The sequence below is a fragment of the Callithrix jacchus genome, chromosome 15 (genome assembly GCF_049354715.1).
Source record: "Callithrix jacchus isolate 240 chromosome 15, calJac240_pri, whole genome shotgun sequence".
Taxonomy (NCBI): Eukaryota; Metazoa; Chordata; class Mammalia; order Primates; family Cebidae; genus Callithrix; species Callithrix jacchus.
This window is the reverse complement of record NC_133516.1, coordinates 20,307,899-20,332,118: the sequence shown is the minus strand read 5'-3', so window position 1 is coordinate 20,332,118 and position 24,220 is coordinate 20,307,899. Positions and strand designations below refer to the sequence as shown.

The following is a 24,220-nucleotide window of genomic DNA, read 5'->3' as shown; positions in this document are numbered from 1 at the left end:
AAATGCCCAGTATCTCCTGGGCCAAAACAAAGGGTTCCTCAGGCAGGCAGAATCTCTACATGCCTCCATGATCGCCCTCACCCTCCCATTACCAACTGGAACGTGACTGGGGCCTGATAGCAAGTACCTAAGTGGTCATCACAGTACAGTCTGAGATCACATTCCCATTCCCCACACGAATCAGTGGATGTGATCTCCCACCACGGCCTGGCACTGCTGTTGGGGAATTCTGAGACTAGAATGAGGGATCTTATGTATCACTCTCTCCAAATCCTTGTTTGCAGAAAGCCTTCCCGGGGGATTGAGTCATTCCCTGACAATTGAGCTTTCCCAGGTCTGCCCTGAGACTTCCATGCCTGGCCCCACTGTTCTTTTATTCCCAGTATTTTTATTCCCAGGATAAACAGTATTTCCTTCTCACTGCCCTCTGAATTAACTTCATGAAATAAAAATCTGGAGACAACAGATGCTGGAGAGGATGTGGAGAAAAAGGAACACTTTTACACTGTTGGTGGGAGTGTAAATTAGTTCAACCATTGTGGAAGACAGTGTGGCGATTCCTCAAGGCCTTAGAAATAGAAATTCCATTTGACCCAGCAATCCCATTACTGGGTATATATCCAAAAGACTATAAATCGTTCTACTATAAGGACACATGTACACGAATGTTCATTGCAGCACTGTTTACAATAGCAAAGACCTGGAATCAACCCAAATGCCCATTGATAATAGACTGGATTGGAAAAATGTGGCACATATACACCATGGAATATTATGCAGCAATCAGAAATGATGAGTTCGTGTCGTTTGTAGGGACATGGATGAATCTGGAGAACATCATCCTCAGCTTTCTACTTTGAAGAAACAGGAAAAAACTAGAAGAAAGGGGGAAAGAATAAAGATCAGAGTAGAGATAAATGAAATAGAGAACAGAAAAACAATGAAGTCAACAAAACCAAAAGTTGTTTATTTGAAAAGATAAATGAAATTATATTAAGACTGACAAAAAGGGAAGCAGCAAATAACTAAAATTAGAAATAAAATTAGAAATTAGTACCAATGTTACAAAAATGAAAAGGATTATCATACAACTTACCAAAAAAGGATTATAATAATTTGAATAATTACATACTCATAAGTTAAATAATGTAGATGAAAAGAACCAATTCCTAGAAACACAAATTACCTAAAACAACTCAAGAAGAAATGCATAATCGCAACAGACCTGTCATAATAAATTGATTCAGTAATTAAAACACTCCCAGAGGGGGGGAGAAAAAAGAAGCATAGGACCAGATGGATTTGCTGATCAATTCTATAAATAAATAAATAAGAATTGAAAATAATCCTTCCCAAATGCCTCCACAAAATAGGAGGTACCAATTCTTAACTCATTCTAAGAGGTAAGCATTGCCCTCTCAAAGATGCCCAGTTTCACTGCTGTTATTCAATATTGCACACAAATTCTAGCCAGAACAAGTAGATGTAAAAAAGATACAAAGGCTGATATAGTTTAGATACTTGTATCCTTCAAATCTCATGTTGAAACATACCTCCAGTGTTGGAGGTGGGGCTGGTGGGAGGTGTCTATGTCACGGAGGCGGATCCTTCATGAAAGGCTTGGTGTTCTCCTAATATATTCACGAGATCTGGTTGTTAAAAAGAGTGAGGGGACTTCCCCATGTCTTGCTCCCTTTCTTGCCATATGATGTATCTGCTTCTCCTTTACTTTTCATCATGATTATAAGCTTCCTGAGGCCTTCACCAGGATCAGATGCCGGTACTGTATTTCCTATACAGCCTACAGAACCATGGTCCAAATAAACCTATTTTCTTTATAAATTACCCAGTATCAACTATTCCCTTATAGCAATACAAAACTTACACTAATGCAGAAAATTGGTACCAAGGAGTGAGGCACTGTGATAACAACACCTGAAAATATGGAAGCAGCTTTAAAATTGGGTGGTAGGCACAGGTTAGAATAGTTTGGAGGGCTCAGAAGACTATGGGAAGACAAATTTGGTACCTTAGAGTCTGTTTAAATGATTGTGACCATAATGCTGACAGAAATACGGAGAGTGAATGCTGGGCTGATGAAGTCTTAGATGAGGAAGAGGAACTTACTTGCAACTAGAGCAAAGATTACTCTTGTTATGTCCTAGCAATGAACATGGCTACATTTGTCTATGTCCTATGACTTTGAGGAAGGCTGAACTTGAGTATGACTTAGGGTACCTGGGGGAAGAAATTTCTAGCCAGTAAAGCATGAAAGATTTGGTGTGTCAGCTTCTCATGGCCAATGATCAGATATGGGAGTATAGAAAAAACTAAAGCTGGCACTTACAATTTAAAAAGAAGTAGAGCATAACAATTTGGGTAATCTACAACCTGGCCATGTGGTAGAGAAGGAAAGCACATTTGCAGATAAGGAATTTGAACAAGCAACCATTGCTAGAGATATTAGCATGAATAAATGGGAACCATGTCCTAATAGCTAAGAACATTTTTAAAAAGGTCTCAAGGTATTTCAGAAATATCTGAGGTGGCCCTTCACATCACAGGCCTAGAGGTCTAGAAGCAAAGAATAGTTTCAGGGGCCAGGCCCAGGGTCCTGTTACTCTGTGCTACTTTGGGGAGATGTTCCCTGAATTCTGGTGGTTCTAGCTACATCCAAAGCTCAAAGGGCCCCAAGTACAGCTCAAGACGCCATTCTGAAAGGTGCAAGCCTTAAGTCTTGGAAGCATCCACATAGTGTTAAGTCTGTAGGTGTGCAGAATGCAAGAGTGGAGGTTTGGCAGCTTCCACCTAGATCTCAGAGGATGTATCAGAAAGCTTAGGTGCCCAGGCAGAAGCCTACCACAGGGGCAGAGGCTCCATAGGAAACCTCTACTAGGACACTGCCAAGGGGAAATGTCAAGCTGGAGACTCCATGGAGTCTTCACTTGGACACTGCCTAGTGGCGCTGTGGGTAGGGGTCCACTGCCCTCCAGACCCCAGAATGGTAGAGTAACTAGCAGTGTGTACCTTTAACTTGAAAAGCTGCAGGTATTAAACTCCAATTCATGACTGCAGCCACATAAGCTGCACCCAGCAAACCCAGAGAGCTGTCTAAAGCCTTGGGGACCTACCCCTTGAACTAGTGTACCCAGGATTTGAGACATGAAGTCAAGACTTATTTTGGAGCTTTTAGGTTTAACCTCTTCCCTGCTGGGTTTTGGACTTGCTGGCTGAGTCTGTTGCCCTTTTCTTTTGGCCAATCTCTTTCAGAATGAGACTGTTTACTCAATGCCTGTACCACCATTGCATCTTGGAAGTAAATAACTCGTTTTTGATATTACAGACTCATAAGCGGAAGGAACTTGCCTTGAATCTCAGATGAGACTTTTGACTTTTGAGTTGATGGCAGAATGAGTTAACTTTTGGGGACTATTGGGAAGGAATGATTTTATTTTGCAATGTGAGGAGGACATGGGTTTTGGGGAGCCATGGGCAGAATTTTATAGTTTGGATATTTAGATTTCAACTCCAAGTCTCATGTTGAAATTTGATCTCTAATGTTGGAGGTGGAACCTAGTGGAAGGTGTTTGGGTCATGGGAGCAGACCCCTCATAAATGGTGTTCTCCCCAGAGTAATGATTTCATAAAAGATCTGGTTGCTAAGAAGAGTCTGGGGCCTCCTCCCTCTTTCTTGCTCCCTCTCTTACCATAACACATCTGCTATCCCTTTGCCTTCCACAATTACTGTAAGCTTTCTGATGTCCTCAACAGCAGCAGATATTGGTATCATGCTTCATGTACAGTTTGCAGAGCCATGAGCCAAATAACTCAGGCTTTCTTTAGAAAGTACCCAGCCTGAGGTAATTCTTCCTAGTAATGCAAAACAGACTACTACAAAGGTATCTCAATTTGAAAGAAAGAAGTAAAACTATCTCTTTTTGCCTATGACATAATCCTATATATTGAAAATCCCAACGAATCCACAAGACAGATACTAGAGTTAAGCAAAGATGCAAGTTATAAGATCAATAAATAAAAATCAGTTGTTTCTATACACCAGTAATAATCAAAAATGAAAATTAAGAAAGCAATTTCATTTACAATAGCTTCTAAAATACAAGGAATATTAAGAATAAAGTTAACTACAGGTGTGAAAGACTATACACAATAAACTATAAAATATCATTTAAAATAAATTAAAATTAACATAAATCAATGGAAAGACATTCCATGATCACGGATTGAAGAACTCAATATGGTTAAGATGACATTGTTACCCAAAAGACCTGTGGATTCAATGCAATCCTTATCAAAATTGCTACAGTATTTTTGTAGAAATGAAAAGGCTAATCTTAAAATTCATTTGGAATTGGAACCCTCACAGCCAAAATAATACACACACACAAACACACAATCTCTAATTTCAAAACTTACTACAAAGCTCCAGTAATCAAAATAGTGTAGTACTGGCATAAGGCTAAACATACAGACCAATGGAACAGAACTAAGGTCCAGAAGTAAACCCACAAACTTACGGCCAATTGATTTTCCTCAAAGGTGCCAAGTTTATTCAGTAAGGGAAAGAAAATCTGTTCAACATATAGTGCTAAGACATACAGTAGGTTTCCAGATACCAAATAATGAAGTTGGAGCCTCATTTCACACACAATTAGAATGATTATTAGGGAAAAAAAGAGAAAAGATCAAGTGTTGATGAGAATGTGGAGAAATTGCTGATGGGAATGTAAAATGGTGTACTTATTATAGAAAACAGTTTAGCGGTTCTTCCAAAAGTTAAACAGAGAGTTACCACATGATCCAGCAATTCCAGCATATAAAACCAGAAGAACTGAAAATAGAGACTCAAATACTGGTACTATAATGTTCATTTAAGCATTTACTCACAATAGCCAAAAGGTGGAAACAATCTAGTGTCTATCAATAGATAACTGCATTCACAAAATGTCATATATACTTTATTATTCAGTCATAAAAATGAACTGCTGATAAATGCTACATGAGTGAACCTTGAAAACAGTATGCTAAGTACAATAAGCCAGATATGCAAGAAGTAGTTTGATTCCACCGTTACGAAATATCTAAAACAGACGAATTCATAGAGACAGAAAGGTTAGATTGATAGAAATTGGGGAAGGGAAAGAACAGAGAGTACAGAGTTTATATTTTGGGCAACTGAAAAGTTTTGGAAATAGTAATAGTAATGGCCAACACTGTGAATAAAATTATCACTGGATCATACACTTAAAATAGTAAAATTTTATATTTTATATTATGCAGATTTTAATAAAAAATATACCAGCAAAATAAATAAATGCAGTACATAGTAAAAGATAAAAAGGAAAAGAAATTGCCAAAATTGCTTTAATAAATTTATTACCTGAGGTAATAAATAGGAAATAGCCATTTTTTTGAAAGAGTAATAGAAAGGAGCATGTCTCATTGGATAGTATTTAGTAATCTGAAATGTGCTACTAGACAAATATAATTTTTTAAACAAAAAGTACAGAATTAGAACTATAATAACAGTGGATTTCAAATCTGTAAAACAGTGAGTTGGTTAATAGCATAGGTGGAAATAAACAGAAAATAAAACTAATCACATCAAAATAAATTCCTAGTGAAATAAATCTCAAAACCTAATTAAAATGAGATTAAAATATGTAAATATGGGAGACTTCCATTTCTAGGAAACAAGACATACTTTTTCTTATTCCTCCCACTAAATACAACTAAAACACCTAAACATATTATACAACAACACAGGATGCTGAATAAATAAATAAGGCAAAGAACTCTGGAACCTAAGGAACATGGTATTCCTGGGTTTTCTTGTTCTCTCATGTGTATTAGGACTAAGATGGACATAAAGTTTTCAAAATCAGTGGTCTTCAATTTTTTAGCATCAGGGACTGATTTTTTAGAAGACAATTTTCCCATGGACAAGGATAGGAGGGTTGGATGGAGATGGTTTGGGATGCAACTGTTCCATCTCAAATCATCAGGCATTAGATTCTCGTAAGGAGCCAGCAACCTAGATCTTTTGCTTGCGTGGTTCACAGTAAGGTTTGTGTTCCTGAGAATCTAATGTTGCTGCTGATCCGACAGGAGGCAGATATCCAGCAGTGATGTTCATTCAACTGCAGCTTACCTCCTGCTGTGTGGCTCGATTGCTGACAGGCCAAGATCCAGGACCTGTCCATGGTAAAACAGATCAGTCACTCCACTAAGACATGACACTTATGTATGTCATGTATGTATCTGTGATGATTACTATTAGGTGTCAATTTAAAGGATGCCTAAATGGCTGGTAAAGTATTATTTCTGGGTGTGTCTGTGAAGGTGTTATCAGAGGAGACTGACATATGTGTTGGTGGACTGGGAGAGTAAGACCCACTCTCAATATGGGTGGGTACCATCCAATCAGCTACCAGTGCACCTAGAACAAAGCAGATAGAGGAAGGTGGGATAAGCTTTGCCTGCTGACTCTTCTGGCTGCCTTCTTCCCCCATGCTGGATGCTTCCTTCCACTTGTCCAGCCCTTGGACATCATACTTCAGGTTCTTTGGCCTTTGGACTCTGTGACTTCTACCAGTAGCTTACCATGGGCTCTCAGGCTTTGGCCACAGACTGAAAGCTGCAGTTTCCCTGGTTTTGAGGATTTCGGACTTGGACAGAGCCACTATCATCTTCTATCTTCCCCGGCTTGCAGATGGCCTATCGTGCAACTCCACCTTGTAATCATGAGAGTCAATTCTCCCTAATAAACTCTTTCATATTTCTATATCCTATTAGTTCTGTCCCTCTGGAGAACCCCACTACACACACACACACACACACACACACACACACACACACACACAGAGTATCAAATGACAGCTGCAAAATATGTAAAGCAAAAATTGATAGAACTGAAATTTTAAAAAGCAGACAAATCCAGAAGTAGAAACTTCAACACCACTCTCTTGAAAACTGATAGAACAACTAGATAGAAATCAGTGAGGATATAGAATAACAATATCACTGACCAACAAGATCTAATAAGCATAAAGATGGCCCCTGACTGTATGAAAATGATGCTGCATCTAGATAAGTATGATTACAAAAATGAGGATGGGGATACATCTGGATAAACCCATCATAAGTTGAAATTATTAAGTTGAGGCCGGATGCAGTGGCTCAGATCTGTAATCCCAGCACTCTGGGAGGCTGAGGCAGGCAGATCACGAGGTCAGGAGTTCAAGACCAGCCTTGCCAGCACGGTGAAACTCCACTTCTATTTAAAAAAATAAATAAAGATTAAGTTGAAAGGCATTTTCAACTTAATGAGTTTACGCAGACGTAACTCCACCATAAGTCAAGAAGAATAAGTACGTAGAATACTCCACCCACAGCAACACAACACATGATCTTTTTAGTGCTCATGGAACATATACTAAAATAGGCAATATCCCAAGGCCATGAAACAAACTTCAATTTTTTTTTTTTTTTTTTGAGATAGAGTCTAGCTCTGTGGACCATGCTAGAGTGCAGTGGTGCAATCTCACTATAGCCTGTGCCTCACAAGTTAAAGCGATTCTCCTGCCTCAGCCTCCTGAGTAGCTGACTACAGGCACCCGCCACCATACCTGGCTAATTTTTGTATTTTTAGTAGAGACGGGTTTCACCGTATTTGCCAGGATGGTCTCGATATCCTGACCTCATGATCCACCTGCCTCAGCCTCCCAAAGTGCTGGGCTTACAGGCATAAGCCACTGCACCACGCCCCAAACTTCAACAAATTTAATGAAACTGGAATCATGCAGCGTCTTCTCTAAACACAACAAAATCAAACTAAAAATGGGAGAGTTTATTTTTAAAAGATAACAAGAAAATGGTTCTGGAGCAATTAAACATCCATGTAAAAAACATAAACCTTATCCTAAACCTCGCTTTATACAAAATCCGCTCCAAAATGGAGAAAAATCTTCAGGATGTAGGGCTAGGTAGAGAGTTCTTAGACTTGACACCGAAGAATATAAAGGGAAAAAAAATTCAAATACGCCAACTGGTACTGTCCTCTCCAAGCCAAAAAAGCCATTTTCATGTAGACATAAATGCTTATAGTCAATGGCAGATATACCTGTCTGTGTCTGAGAGCCCCGGAAGCCTGGACAAGGATTTGAGGGAAGGAGAGCTTGAGAGGTCAGCAGAGAAGGTTTCAGAAAGATTAGTTAGGCACGAAGAGCACTGCTAGTGATGGCAAAGATCAGGTAATGGTACAAAATAATTTAAAGTGGCAGGCGTAATTAAGGACATACTATGATCTACAAGACAAATACCAACTTTGCATCACCAGGCTGAGGAATTTGTAAGAAAGGTGTGTCCTGGGAGTACAGTAAGCAAGAAATACTAGTGGAGTTAATTTACAAGAACATTCAAAGACCATCTGAGGAAAGAGGCTGAAAATTCAAGCTGGGGAATAAAATATCGGGATGGACATTGGTTAGAAAAACACATACAAAAAAGCCAAAACTGACAAATGGGACCTAATTAAACTAAATTACTTCTACACAGCAAAAGAAACTATCATCACAGTTAACAGATAATCTACAGAATGGGAGTTAAATTTTGCAACCTATCTATCCACCTGACAAAGGGCTAATATCCAGAATCTACAAAGAACTTAAACAAATTTACAAGAAAAATAAAATACTCCATCAAAAAGTAGGCAAAGGATGTGAACAGATGCTTCTCAAAAGAAGACATTTATGAGGCCAACAAACATATGAAAAAAGCTCATCATCACTGGTCATGAGAAATGCAAATCAAAACCACAATGAGATACCATCTCAAGCCAGTCAGAATGGTAATCATTAAAACGTCAGAAAACCGATGCTAGAAAGGATGTGGAGAAATAAGCATACTTTTACACCGCTGGTGGGAGTGTAAATTAGTTCAACCACTGTGGAAGGCAGTATGGCGATTCCTCAAGGGTCTAGAACCAGATATACCATTTGACCCAGCAATCCCATTACTGGGTATATACCCAAAGGATTAGAAATCATTCTACTATAAAGACACATGTAACCATATGTTTATTGCAGCACTGTTCAAAATAGCAAAGACTTGGAACCAACCCAAATGCCCATCAATGACACACTGGATAATTATGTGGCATATAAACAACATGGAATACTATGCAGTCATAAAAAAGGGTAAGTTCATGTCCTTTGCAGCAACATGAAGCTAGAAACAGTCATTCTCCGAAAACTAACAGAAGAACCAAAAACCAAACACCACATGTTCTCACTCACAAGTGGCATCTGAACAATTAGAACACATAGACAAAGGAAGGGGAACATCACATACCAAGACCTGTCGGGGGTCAGGAGCTAGGGGAGGGATAGCATTAGGAGAAATACATAATGTAGACAACGCATTCATGGGTGCAGCAAACCACCATGTCACCTGTATACCTATGTAACAAATCTGCACATTCTACACATGTATCTCAGAACTTAAAATTCTTCAAGTTTGGCAAGCCAGTTACTAACCACATCCATTATTAAAAATTAAACAAGTTACAATTAAGTAAATCATATTAAAAACAAAGATTATAAATATTACTATTTATTTTACCATTATCTATACTTTTGAGGTTATATCTATTTTATTTCTGTAAGGAAAATACTACATAATGGTGTGCTATTTATTGATTCTATATTTGGTGATGCCACATTGATATGACATCACTGATATGTGAAATAGGCCATGGATAGAGTATTTGTATCATGGATATTGAAAAAACTTAAATCAGAGCTTGAATTATTGTTTTGTTGACTGTCTACTTTAAAAAGATGGATGTGCTTAATAACTGGTCTTAAAAAGATGGGGGAAAATGTTAACACAATTAATACTGTAGGATAAAACTTTAAAATGTCTGTAGCTGTTACATTGTGAATAGCACAAAATACTGAGGAACATTCTTTTAGTGTTTAAAAAGTTTTAAATTCAGCAAAGAACTGATATTGTTAACCAGAGTCAACTTCGGACATCCAATTCTATTGTTATACTCTCATCTTGTCAATATAAGTGAAAATGTCATTCAATATTCATTTCAGAATTGCTCATTTGTTAATTGCAACCATAGGTTAACTAAAGATACATGAGTTTGAATAAATCAATGCGAACATTCTATAAGTTCACTATACAGAAGAGAGATTACATATTATTTGTAAGCTGTGTATTACATATCCTTTCAGTAAAATTTGTAATATATGTATTTTTTGCAAACACACACACACAAGTCAATGACAATCTACTGGATGTGGAGATACAAGTAGCTGTAAATCATGCAGTAAAGAACAAAAGATCACCCTTGAGGCCTTTCATGATGGAATGCCTATAAAGTCTTTGATTCTGCAGGCACCCAGTAGTGCATAAAGCTGCTCTCTTCCTGGCAACATCTTAAAAGAAATTAGCAGCCCTTGACAGCAGGACTCCTCAAATGTTACACTCAAAGGAGTACTTCAGGCAAGTGAACTGAGGTACAGAGCAGGATAAATGATGTCCCAAGTCCCTGAAACAAGCTTATGGCAAAACCTGGACTAGCAGCCACATCTCCTTATTCCTGTAGATTTCTTTAGTACACTAATTTTTCAGCAGTCTTTAGTTTGTGTTCGTTCATTTTAGCATGATACACAAACACAATGGAGGCAGGGAATTGGTCTTCCTGCCCTTGAAATGAGGACAAAATTGTCTTGAAACTGTGACGCTAGGATTTGCAGTAGTCCAAAATCCTCTTAAAGGTTCCCCCATATTTCTAAGGTGTACGAGGTGGATAGCTGTCTCTTAGCTGTTTTAAGGGACTTTCTAGTATGTTACTTCTTCACATGGCCATAGCCTGACAGACTCAGTGATAGTCCACATAAATCACCCTATCTCCTTGAGTACCTCTTACCACAGATTAAAGGGAGCTATTTTACTTACATATTTAATTTTTTTAATTGGCTTCTAGATGCATCAACTTTTTCCATTAGTAACTTTAGTAATTAGAGACGAAGGTTGAAATTAACATACCAATCTTCTTCAACTAAATAAATCAGTATCCCCTGCGCACCACTGGCACTACTCAGGATCTAGCAGAGACTACAGAAACCATTGAGATTCCCTGCTCTATTTACCATAGAGGAACCTGAGGTCTAGAGAATCTGCTATAGGGTGGCTAAACAGTAACATCTTTAAAAATTAATTTAGTAGTCATTGAAAATATTTTTAAAATACCTGATATATATTTCCAGAATCATTTCCCATATCATGGCTATTCTATCAAAACAACTAAAATAAAAAATAAGCCCTACAAAGGTAAAACATTGAATAAATCAGTTACCCATTTTCTCAAAACACACTTAGTGTCTACAAGGTGTTAGATATAGTGCAGGCGAGTTGTGCATGGAGTCGTTAATCATTAGGATTATTGTGTGAACATCCATTTACCTATTTTTTCTCCCAAATATATCAAACCATCATACACTACACACAAAACAAAGATACTTCTCCAACTGATCCATACTTGGCAGTATTTATTGAGAATTTCAATACAGCAGGCTTCATTATCATGTCATATATATTTATAGAAAGTGTATGAAACTGGAGTAAGAGAAAATTTTACTGTTATTAAACAGAACTATTGGGGTCATTCTGTAAAAATAATAATACTCTCATAACTTCCCGTCCTAGAATGCTGTAAAGAAACAAAACAGAAACATGAGACAGAGACCACTGACTTAAGAAATGGATGACTTTATTAAGAGAGAAGGACAAGACTGGTGTTTACCTTGGTCAAACCATCCAGGAAAACAAAGCACACAGACTTATAGAATACTTTGGTTTAAAAATTATTCATAATATCAATATTAAACCTGATGTTTAAAGAACCCAATGAGAAATATGGTGTAAAAAACAAACCATGAAAACACAAGCTTGCATAGATGAATTAATGTAGATGTACAATTGGCATTTTAAAAAGGAGGTTTGTGTTTTGGGAGTGACTTAATGACACTGAACACATCAATCTCCCAAGACACATGAAAGTCACCAGCACCACGTTTCTCATTTTCCTCAGTGAGGTCATGAGCAGGAACAACTTGTGCTGTATGAAGGTGAACTGAAAGAGACTGCTTCCATTGGCCTAGTCCAGATGGATGTATATATTCCCATTAGAACCCACCACTGGTCACCTTTAAGGCATCCACAAAGTGTCCCTCACAATTTCACTTAATCTCTAGATGTGGTTTGAGGCAGCCTCTTTGTTTTCTGTCCTCACATAGGCAACTATATTCCATCAAGGTTCTGTTTAATTCCATGAAATAGCTATCTCAAAGCTGCTTATTCTTCTGGGGCTTGGTTATAAATCCATGAGCATTTGGGATAACAATCCTTTTATTTTATAAAAATATGTACATTCCAAATATCAAAGGGGCACTTACTAAAGAATCTGAAAGCGCCCAGGCAATGTGTAGTCTCTCTCTCAAAAGACCATTTTTCCAAATTATGAGACAAATGATAGCATCACCTCAGATTTCCTGAGCAGCTTCATTTGTATGAGAAAACTCTTGTACTTCTGAATTCAGCACCTTTTCAAAGTATGTGCTGCAATGGATTCATCTTAGGGAAAACCCCATTATGGAGAATTCTCATTTTGGACCATCATTTTTATATGCTATCTTCCAAGTGTATCCTCTCATTATTTGTAACAATTTATGAAATAAATATTGGGTTGCCTGTAAGAGGAAAGTAAAAAACATAGCTCTTTCTGAGAAAGAGCATTTGGCTTGCAGTGTACAGCAAGAGCTGAAATTAGAAACGATTGGGATTTCCAAGGCCAATTCAACCAAAAGTATAAAAATTCTGATGTCAAAAGCCTTCTCATCAAATTTAACAGCTAGAAATTATTTTAGCAATTATAGCCTGAAATCCAGGGTTAACAAAAATGTATCCCAATTATACGATATGTCATAGTATAGTCTCTTAGCTGTCTTCCCTTACATGTTCTTACTCCTTGACCTTTCATGAAGGAAATGTCACTCACACCCATCTGTCACTTTCTCTATCACTTATATATGAACCTCACCAATGAATAACAGGGCATTAAGTCACACAATTAATTCTGCCCTTATCTGAAATGCTGAAACCTGCACAGCGCTGGTCCCCTATGCTATGAAGTTACTCGAAAAGGAAAAAAAAGCATTTTCTAGTTTGCTAAGAATGTACAAATGCATCTTAAATCTATTAAAACATTGCTAGGCAGTGTTCATATATATATATATATATATAGTATACATACATATATGAAAGAGAATGGTTTTTAGGGCCATATAGTTCTACAACTCAACATGATTACTTACAAGATTGTATTAGCTTGTGGCATTAAACAGAACCACCCTTCTGGTGTCTTTCTTACCATGGCAAAAGTTTTCCTGCTTCTCTCTTAAAAGTAAAATAAAAACACTCTTCACATTAGCAAATCTCCCATTTCAAGTAAATGTCTCTGTTTTGTTTGGTTTTCTCCTTTTTTTTTCTGTCAATGGTTAAACATTTCAATACCCAAGGGTGTTGGTGAAATTCTTACAAATCATCTAAATGTCTTCCCTGCACACCAGAACCTTTGGAAATATCTTCTATATAGTCACCATAGAAGACAGTAAACTCTCAATTACTCAAGAAGTGGTCAACTGGTATAAAGGATTTGATCAGGAAATTCTCACACTTTCTCTACCAGTCTTTTTGGTCATGCTACTGCTTATTCAGAGGTTGACAAACAACATGAAATAAAACTATGTATTTACTGTGTTACAGGTCAGCCACGAGTCAGTAGCAGAGAAGGTCCAAAGCTTGTGACGACAAGGATGCTTGGGGATCACCTGTGAATGTTATACTTCAATGGAAAGTTGACAGTCAGTCACATAAAGGAAGTAACATACAGTACTGGCATAAAGTGCAGGTCTCATTGTAAAAGTGACTCTGTAGTACTCAGATTTTTCTCAGTTTACCTTTTCTTTCTTGACTTCTCTAGAATTAAGTTTCAGCATTTTTAATGATAGTTGTTAAACACCAGGACCACCAATAGCCTCTGTCTCTTTTCTTTAATACTCTTACCTCTCACCATGGATAAAGGAGATTCTTCCACCAAGAATTTGAATGACATTGTGCCCCATGCAGCATTAACAGGACAGTCTCCAGTTTCCTTCTACCTGCCCATATACCTATCATGGGCTAAGAAGAAAAAAGTATTCTATCAACCGTAAGATAAGCAGATATGGCTTTAAGACTCACAGGCACCACCAGAAATGAGAAAATGGGGCCATTTTATATAGTCACTTCTCTATAAGCAGTAAGTAACAGACAAAGTAATTTAAAAATCATTGTTCCTTTTTGCTGAAAGATGAGGTTTTGATTTTGTTATGATTGTTTCTAAGAAAAACTTTTATCACAATATGGCACTCTATGTACAATGTAATCTACCTTAATACTCTCTACACAAATACTGTCTTCCCAAAAGGGAAAAAAGCCTTTGGCTGCAAGTTCTATTCTAGTCTCAGTTCTTCAGAAAGCTGTTTACACAGAGATTTCACTCCTTATCATCATAGTTATCTTTCAAGAAAATAATCACTAAATAATAAATCATCTTGGTATTCCCCAAAGTGATTTTTATACAAAGGCAAGACATTAAAAATCCAGGACTTAGCCAGGCACAGTGGCTCACACCTGTAATCCTAGCACTTTGGGAGGCCGAGGCAGGTGGATTACAAGGTCAAAAGATAGAGGCCATCCTGGCTTACAAGGTGAAACCTCATCTCTATTAAAAATACAAAAAAAAAAAAAAAAAAAAAACGGTGGGCTGGGTGGCGTGCACCTTTAGTCCCAGCTACTCGGGGAGCTGAGGCAGGAGAATACCTTGTACCTGGGAGGCGGGGTGTGCAGTGAGCCCAGATGGCGCCACTGCACTCCAGCCTGGCAACAGAGCAAGACTCCATTTCAAAAAAACAAACAAACAAAATTCAAGACTTAAAACGTTAACCACTTACGTGGTAAACTGAATGCACCATATTATAGTAGGTACTTCAAATTTGGCACAACACAAAATATAGACAAGATTTGACAGTATTAAAGAAAATTAATAATCAGTTAAAAGCTAATTATTTTTATATTGAAAAGTTTTGACTTTGAGGGAAAGACATGAGCAACAATCAGCAATGAATGTACTCATCATCTAGTTGAGCTTCAGGCCACATTAGAGAACAAAAGGAAGGGGTAATGAATTGGGTCCAGAATTTTCTAGAGTGAGTTCAGTAAACATAAAGACCAAGATCACACATTTTGGAGTATGACCTAGATCCAAGTGGTCACTGCATTCTACAAAGGTTTTCCTCCTAGGAGCATCTATTCATCTTTCTTTTCTAACTTAGCTATTTCTCTATCATTGAAAACACCTAGAGTTATTTTTCATTTTCTGTTTTTTGTAATTTATTGGTATGCTCCTGGTGGTTGTAGAGTAACTTGAGAAATAGTTATAGTACGCAAAGCCACTTTCTGAAAATCACAATGTTCCTTTAAATACATGGAAATGACTGTCCAATTCCAAAATAAAATACTTAGGTCTAATAAACTACTTATGTCTAACAGTGGTTTGAACGCAAGAGTCAAATATTTTTCAAGTCAAAACATTTAATCTGACTCTTATCTAACTTCACTTCCAAACAATGATTTATAAAAGGTAGAGGAGAGTGGGTGTCTATGTCAAGCAGCCTTATGATAAGGCTCGATAACATATTTTGTTTATTCAACAATACTGGTGTTAACGAGGCCTGGCCTCCAAAGAACAAAGATACAGAAACAGAAATTTCTTCCAAGGACAGAATTATTAGTTTACATCACAACATTAAATCATTACTACATTATGGGCCTAAAAATTAAGCTGCATGTGTTCGTTCCAGCAGCAACAACAACAAAAAATGCTTCCACATTTATATAAAAATGACAAAGTAAAAAGCAGAGAACACAGTGAAGAGTGTCTGGCAGTTCATTAAAATACAGTTGAGTTGCTTCTATAGTCTCAAACATTATTACATTACTTGCATGAGAAAGAATATGAGGATTTAACTGGCTGAATTTCATTTCTATCTCCTTATTCATAGGGTAATATTTACTCTGATATTCTTTAAAAAGTGTTTGCTTTACACAAAAATAAAATAAACATAAAATATTTTAGAATTGTAATCTTTTAGAAACCTTGAAAAAAAGTAACAAATTTTCAATAAAGATGTTGAATTAGCTATCACAAGGGAAATACCACCTTTGGTCACTTACTAAGACAGCTAAAACACTAACATTCTGGTTAAGTGTTAAGTGGTGACATTTTTTTTTTTAATTATCTCCAGTTAACATTTGACAATAATAAATATGACTGGATGAACTATGTGAGAGGCAAGAGAAACACATAATTTTTTAAATAAAACTGATATTAAGAGATAGAAAAATAAATATTTATGAAATAAAAAATGGCAAATGATTTTGCCTAGTTATCAAATAAAAATACACTGTTTTTTCCTTTAGAATTACCATAAAAAACTTTGAAGGACATGAAGCAAAATCACAGGGCAGATAAAGAAAAATATAGCATTACTATAAGTAAACAAGGCCTAAGCTTTGGATGTTGAAACCACTATCCAGAATTTGACTTAAGGCCAGGACCTACCATTTTGTCTTCCCTTCTGTATTTAAATGGAGGTTTTTCTTTATGCATTTTATCATAGCTATAAGAAGTCCTGTTATTTTCCTTTTCCTCCATTTCTCCAAAATGACATCACCTAGGGATGCATATTATCTTTCCGATTAACATTTACCCAAAACTTAACTCAGATGATTTTATTTAAATTCCTACAATACATAAACTTTATTAAATTAAGAATCTTTCTCAAAATGAGATACCCAAATTCACTCTGAGAAACTCTTCTAAACAGCTTCCTGAATATTGCCCAACTTTAAAAGCTATCTGAAAAGGTAAGGCAAACAGAAGGCAGTTCCCAGTGGGAAAAATATTAACATTTTCTCTAGTGATCTATATATTTCCTTCCTAAACAAACGCCCTATTGAAATGCCAAGAATTTCAGATTCATAAAATAAAAGATACAGCAAGTCAAGCTGAAGGGATATATACACACACACACACACACACACACACACACACACACACATATATATATATATATATATATGGAGTAGGGAGAGAAAGAGAGGGAGAACAGGAAAGCTTGATTGCCATTTGTTATTTAAGTAGTATAGGAAAATAAATATTGCAGTAAAGTTAGCAGCTACACAAAAACTAAATTTCTTGAAGAGGGGCTTAAAGATCTTGTAATAATAATGATTATACAAAGGAATACAATCCCTTGCACAAAGAAATACAAATGTTTAAAACCAAATACTTGGTTGGCCGGCACCACTGTGTAATCCCAGCACTTTGGGAGGCTGAGGCGAGCAGATCACTTGAGATCAGGAGTTGCAGGCAAGCCTGGCCAACATGGTGAAACCCCATGTCTACTAAAAATACAAAAATTAGCTAGGCATGGTGGCACATGCCTGTAATTCCAGCTACTCTGCAGGCTGGGGCAGGGGAATTGCTCCAGCCCAGGAGGCGTAGGTTGCAGTGAGCAGAGATTGCACCACTGCACTCCAGCCTGGGTGACAGGGCGAAACTCCCATCTTTTTTTTTTTTTTTTTTGAGACGGAGTTTCGCTCTTGTTACCCAGGCTGGAGTGCAATGGCGCGATTTCGGCTCGGCGCAATCTCCGCCTCCTGGGTTCAGGCAATTCTCCTGCCTCAGCCTCCCGAGCAGCTGGGATTACAGGTACGCACCACCGTGCCCAGCTAATTTTTTGTAATTTTAGTAGAGACGGGGTTTCACAATGTTGACCAAGATGGTCTCGATCTGTTGACCTCGTGATCCACCCGCCTCGGCCTCGCAAAGGCGAAACTCCATCTTAAAAAAAAAACGAAATACCCAAATACTTGAATAAATAACCATGTTATCAAATTCAACTTCATGTTGAATTAATCTAATTATTGGCAAATAAACAAAACATTATTGAGAGGTTGTCAACAAATACTGCAATGACTTTAAGCAAGAGAAAAACCTTAGTCTACAGCCAGAGAGATGGATGGCATCATTACTTATGGAATCATGTTTCAATTCCATTTCCTTGGTTCTATAAGTAAATGAAAAACAAAAGAAGAGATAGTTATTAATATATCTAAGATAAAATTTCAGTGAACTAAATTTTTTCAATAAATATTAATAAACGGTCCACTGCCCAGGGGCTTCAGACAGCCTTGCTACTGAGGCAAAAGCAGAGTGTTAAAGAATGCTATCTAGGCCAATTTCCCCAGGAGGGCTGAGGCAGATATGCAAAACCTCTACAGTCCATCTAGTCAGAATAACATACTTCAATTGCTCTGAGTGTTTCTTTTTTAAAAATACTTTATGGTTGTGATTTTCTTTTTCAAAAGAGTATAAAAGGCAAAAGCTCTGTCCTGCAAAATATCATACCCTGCAAAATATCATACACTAATGCAACAAATAGCTATTTCTTATATTCTTTTATTCTGCGTTGCACCCATTGTTTTTACTTTGATCATTCATCTCCATAAAATTTGAATTGCTAAATAAGGCCTACTCCCTAGATACCAAACTTCTATACCTAACAAAATGGTAGCTTACAGAGATCTTAGATACTATATCCCAGGAAGTATATGCAGCATAGAGGTGGCCAATATTCAGAAGCTACATTTTCTCATACTGCCCAAGTGATCACGGATAACCAAAACATTTGAAATGAATTTAAATTATTTATGGTCAGAAATATATGCTTGAGGATAAATCCCAGGAATGCAAACACAGATGAAAAAAATATGTGTAGAATTCATTCTGTATCACCCAGTAATATTTGCTAAAGTGAGTCCATTTTCAAGGCAGATTCTTAGGTTTTTAATGCTTGTAATGAAAACCTGGGGGGGGGAGAAAAAAGGAAACACAATTAAGGAAAAACTTTCGAAACTCAGACAGCTTTTTCTCCCTGCCCCAGCAAAATAACTTTATTTCTATAAATTTCTAGTAGTACTTGTTTCTTGATCCTGACATATATACAGAATCAATGTGTTATTTTAATATTATGCATCAAATGTACGTCAAGGACAGTACAAAGGTACCCCCCCCCCGCCCACCAAAAGGTGATGCATATATAGTTTGAGAAAGAAAAATACGAGCTACTTCCTTAAATCAGGAACAGTGAAAATGCCACCAATTGATGAAAACTGAGGTGGGATGTTTTGATGAAGATGTTTATAATGTCCAACTATCCTCCTTTTTAAACTAATGCCTTTTATCCTTTTCTCAGTATTGAATCAAAGTCAGAATGGGGGGAGGGAAGCTTTCTTAAAAATGCAAGTGCTTAACAACCTCCATCCAGAGATGCTCATTTAAGTAGTCTAGAGTGTCATCTGTGCAATGGTATTTTTAAATGACAGCAGAAAATGTAATTCAAAGAAATTTCAGGACATTGTTATTAGACTTGGAAATGAGTAACAATACTACCTAAGTCTTAAAAAATCATAACAAATAAACAGCATCAATAAGATCTAATATAGTTGCAAAGTAACTGCACTCTGCAAACTTCTTTTACATATTTAACCTTTAATGATCCTGACAACTCTGACACTTTCTTTTTTTTTTTGAGACGGAGTTTCGCTCTTGTTACCCAGGCTGGAGTGCAATGGCGCGATCTCAGCTCACCGCAACCTCCGCCTCCTGGGTTCAGGCAATTCTCCTGCCTCAGCCTCCTGAGTAGCTGGGATTACAGGCATGCGCCACCATGCTCAGCTAATTTTTTGTATTTTTAGTAGGCCAACATGTTGACCAGGATGGTCTCGATCTCTTGACCATCCAAGCCTGGTATTACAGGCTTGAGCCACCGCCGGCCAACTCTGACACTTTCTATTTAGACTGCCTCCATTTTGCAGATGGGGAAATTAACATAAGAAGCTACCTTTTAACCATTTCATTTTACAACTCATAAAATTGTACCTAAGTGAATGCAGATCCTTGCAAGAGCAAATACAACTCAACTGTTCCTTCTGTCTGAGGTGTTTGAACTAGAGCAACTCCATCTTGAACAGGGGCTGGATAAAACAGGGCTGAGACCTACTGGACTGCATTCTAGAAGGTTAGGCATTCTCAGTCACACGATGAGATGACACAAGACACAAGTCAAAAAGCCCTTGCTGATAAAATAGGCTTGCTGATAAAAGAAGCTGGCCAAAACCAAGATGGTGACAAACTCTGTCCTCACTGCTCATTATATGCTAACTATAATGCATCAGCAGCATGCTAAAAAGACACTCCCAACAGGGCCATGACAGAATACTGATGCCATGGGAACATCCAGAAGTTACCCTACATGGTCTAAAATGGGGAGGAACCCTCAGTTTCAGGATTTGCCCACCGCTTTCCCAGAAAACTCATGAATAATACACCCCTTTTCAGCATATAATCAGATAACCATAAAAATGGGCAACCAGTAGCCCACACTGCTGCTCTGCCTATGGAGCAACCATTCTTTATTCCTCTACTTTCTTACTAAACTTGCTTTCACTTTAGGGATTCCCCTAGAATTTTTTCTTACAGGAGATCCAAGAAGCCTCTCTTGGAGTCTGGATTGGGACCCCTTTCTGGTGACACATTTTAAATGTTTCGTCCAATTTAGATATCTATATTTTTTTATTTGCTTTGTCCCATTTTTCTTTTGCATAAAAGTTATGTGGGAGGTATGCATGCATATTTTAAATCTAATTGAGTCATATGCAGATAGGAAACAAGAGCCACTAGAGAAAATGCAGCCCTACAGATCTAAATGGAGGTCACAATCACCCTTTAAGAACCTGATCAAAGAGCCGGGTGCAGTGGCTCATGCCTGTAATCCCAGCACACTTTGGAAACCCAAGGCGGAAGGATTACTTGAGTCCAGAAGTTCTAGACCATCCTGGGATGACATGGTAAAACACCATCTCTACAAAAAATACAGAAATTAGCCGAGCATGGTGGCACATCCCAGCTACTTGGGAGGCTGAGATGAAAGGATCACCTGAACCCAGGAGGCGGAGGCTGCACTGAGTTGAGATCATGCCACTGTACTTTAGCCTGGGAGACAGAGTAAGACTCTGTCTCCAAAAAAAAAAAAAAAAATATATATATATATATATATATATACACACACACACATATAAAATACGTATTATATATATAATATATAAAATACATATTATATATATGTATGTGTGTATGTATGAATCTGATGAAAGCTTTGTGCTCTTTGTAGAGGAACATGTAAATACACAGAATATCTTACATTCAATTTCAGGTGCTCTGTTTTCTGTCTTTTTGTTACTGTTTTAATAAATGAGGAGTGCTATAACAACCTGCTGAGGGGAGAATAACTTATTTTTCCACTCTAGTGGTCATAACACAGAATTTGATGTTTCCACTATAACATGAGGCTTAATATATATATATATATAAAATCCTAAACTTGACCATACTTACTCTCCTTACCTTTATGAGAGGACTCTGATTTTGGGAGATGCCGCGTGGAACTCTGCTGGTTTGTAAAATCAGTGTAATCCAAATCTTCACCATCTGTCATGATAGGTGGTGGTGGCCTAAAAGGAAGCCAGAATTTAAAGAGGCATTCTAAGTAATGCTTACTACAACTCCACCTTTCACTGGACTGCAAGGTAAAAACATTTTCTGATAAAATGAAAATCCAAAATGCTTCAGAATTCACACTGTAGTTCTTGGACAGTTGCATGACCTTGAATAAATTATCTTATTATTCCTTTGTTTTGATGCACATAATTCAATTAAAACAAATATCTCCTTAAAACTAATGCATGTTAGGAACTGTGCTAGATAAACAAAAATTAGTGAGATGTGAGTGCTGCCATTTATAAGAAATACTCTTTTTCTTTACCAAGTAAAAGAAAAATGAAGAGAACAAAGAACAGAAAAGTAATGAAGTCAAGGAAAAAAGAGGAAGGTAGGAGACTGACAAGGAGGGAGGAAATGGAAGCGAATTTCATGAGTAAAGTTCCTTTATCCACTAGGGGGCAAAACAGATCTTAATACATTTGCAACTTCGATGCAATACATTTGCAACATTTTATGGCAAAAAAAAAAAATGTACAAAAAAGAAAAGATAAAATTTTTACTAAACTTTTTATGAACTACTCAGTATTGATTTATGCAAACATGTGGCATTGAAGCAGAAAACTTCTCATTCTTTTTCTTATTTCCCAAAGGTATACTCAAAGTTTGCACAAAAGCATAGTATGAAATTAAGATTTATCAAATATAGGCCATTTTGTACAATAATACGCAAAATCTAGAAGGCATAACTATTCTGGGGTTTGTAAAGTTATAGTCGGTTTGGTACAATGGGCTCTGTCATGTAAAAATAAGAGCAAGTGTTTTCAGATTTTTTTATATTGTCCCTAAGCAGTAAGTCTTTCCCTGGGTATTCAGCAGCCAGAAGAGGTCAGCATGGGATGTAAACCGGTATATGTACTGAGGACTATGCTACAGGTTCTACACAGATTATCTCAATTAACTTTCAGGACAAGTGTATACGCTATCATATACATATTTCAGAGTCAGATTAGGTTAGATAAGATAAATGATCTGTCCATGTTCACACAGCTGTTAAGTGGCAGACCCAGTCCTCAAACTCAACTGGATTTTAAAACCAGTGTTCATAACTACTCTACTATGCTGTATTACATAGGTATGTATTCTTATCAGGAGCAGCATCAGCTGCATACAAGACTATATGTATATAAGTATGTGTGCATATGCATCTTAGATTTCCGTAAGTATCTGTACTTATACTTTCAAATATCGTTATATGCATGTAAGTAATGTAAACACAGTGAATAATGTAGTATTTTTATTTCTATTTTTAAACCATTTGTTTAAAAATACTGGAAATTAAATGGTGTTTTTCTCCAATACTGACATTTATAATTCTTATCTTTAAAAAATAATGTAAGACTTGGTAGAAAACTTGAGACAAAGCAATCTGACCTTTAAGATTAAAGAAATTAGCTTCAAAAAGCTAGTGTCTTAAGAAGTGACTCAGGACCAAAAAACAGGGTTGGTAATTAGAATGATCCAGTCTGCCCTTCATTCTTTTATTAATGTCATTAGGCAGTCAAAAAATCAGAAAGACAGAAGTTGGACTAACAAAAACAATCAATGATTATTGCCTCACAGTCAACTCATCATCAAGGAAAAGTATACTAAAGTTATGAAACAAAGCACAGGATGCCCACAAGTCTTCTAGCATGTCCATGTAAAGATAAACAAATCAATCTAGAATGTCTTCAGTTCTCTTAAGTGTTCTCATAAGTTCTGTTCAATTTCAGATTATGCAGAAAACAAATCTTGGTTTACTTTTGTCAGGATTCCTAACAAATTATTTTGTTATACCAGAGACAACTGTTTAAAACTTAAGGGCATTTAAGTTCAGAGTTAGAAAAATCTTACTAACCAACACTTTATTTTATAGTTTTATTGTATTAAGATTGCCTGTTTCCTACTGTTCTCATGAAATAATTTACATCTTTAACTTAAGAATATAGCCAAACACTTTTCGTAATTCACCTCAAAATTCACTTCTTTACGAAACCCTCCTAGACACCTAAACCAGGATGTCTCCCTATGTTCTTATCATCTTGTACTTCTCATTCACAGCACTCAACACAATCAAAATAGTTACTTGGAAAATTATTTGTTTAGATTATAAACTCCTGAAAACATGACAGAGTTAATTCTTACTGACTGACGTGTACCCCAATTATGTGAGAGCCAATTATTAGGGTGCTCAATAAATACTTGATAAATAAATGGAGACAAATGTATTTCACATTCATAAGGATGCACAAGGAATAAAATGAGATTTATAAAATATTTAATTTTTCTAAGAAAAATATCCAAGTAAAATAACAAATAATATTACCAGTATAAAACCCTGTAGTTGAAACAATTTGGAACATGTTTTTCCAGTTACATGAGTTAGAATTCAGATTGCTAAGTTACTCTCTATTTCCTTAC

The 24,220-nt window shown here is 36.8% G+C and overlaps 1 protein-coding gene across 4 annotated transcripts in view; it reads right to left on the bottom strand.

Moving 5' to 3' along the window:
* Positions 1 to 11,786: 11,786 nt before the first annotated feature.
* CCDC50 (coiled-coil domain containing 50) overlaps positions 11,787 to 24,220 on the bottom strand; it is a 75,496-nt gene continuing 63,062 nt past the window's right edge. For all 4 annotated transcript variants that reach the window (XM_078350511.1, XM_078350512.1, XM_035274818.3 and 1 more), the window contains 2 exons: positions 21,665 to 21,771; positions 11,787 to 19,065 (listed from right to left, as the gene is read on the bottom strand). In XM_078350511.1, the coding sequence (XP_078206637.1) occupies positions 19,046 to 19,065; positions 21,665 to 21,771 (127 nt within the window). In that variant the 3' untranslated portion in view covers positions 11,787 to 19,045. The remainder of the gene's footprint in view (positions 19,066 to 21,664; positions 21,772 to 24,220) is intronic.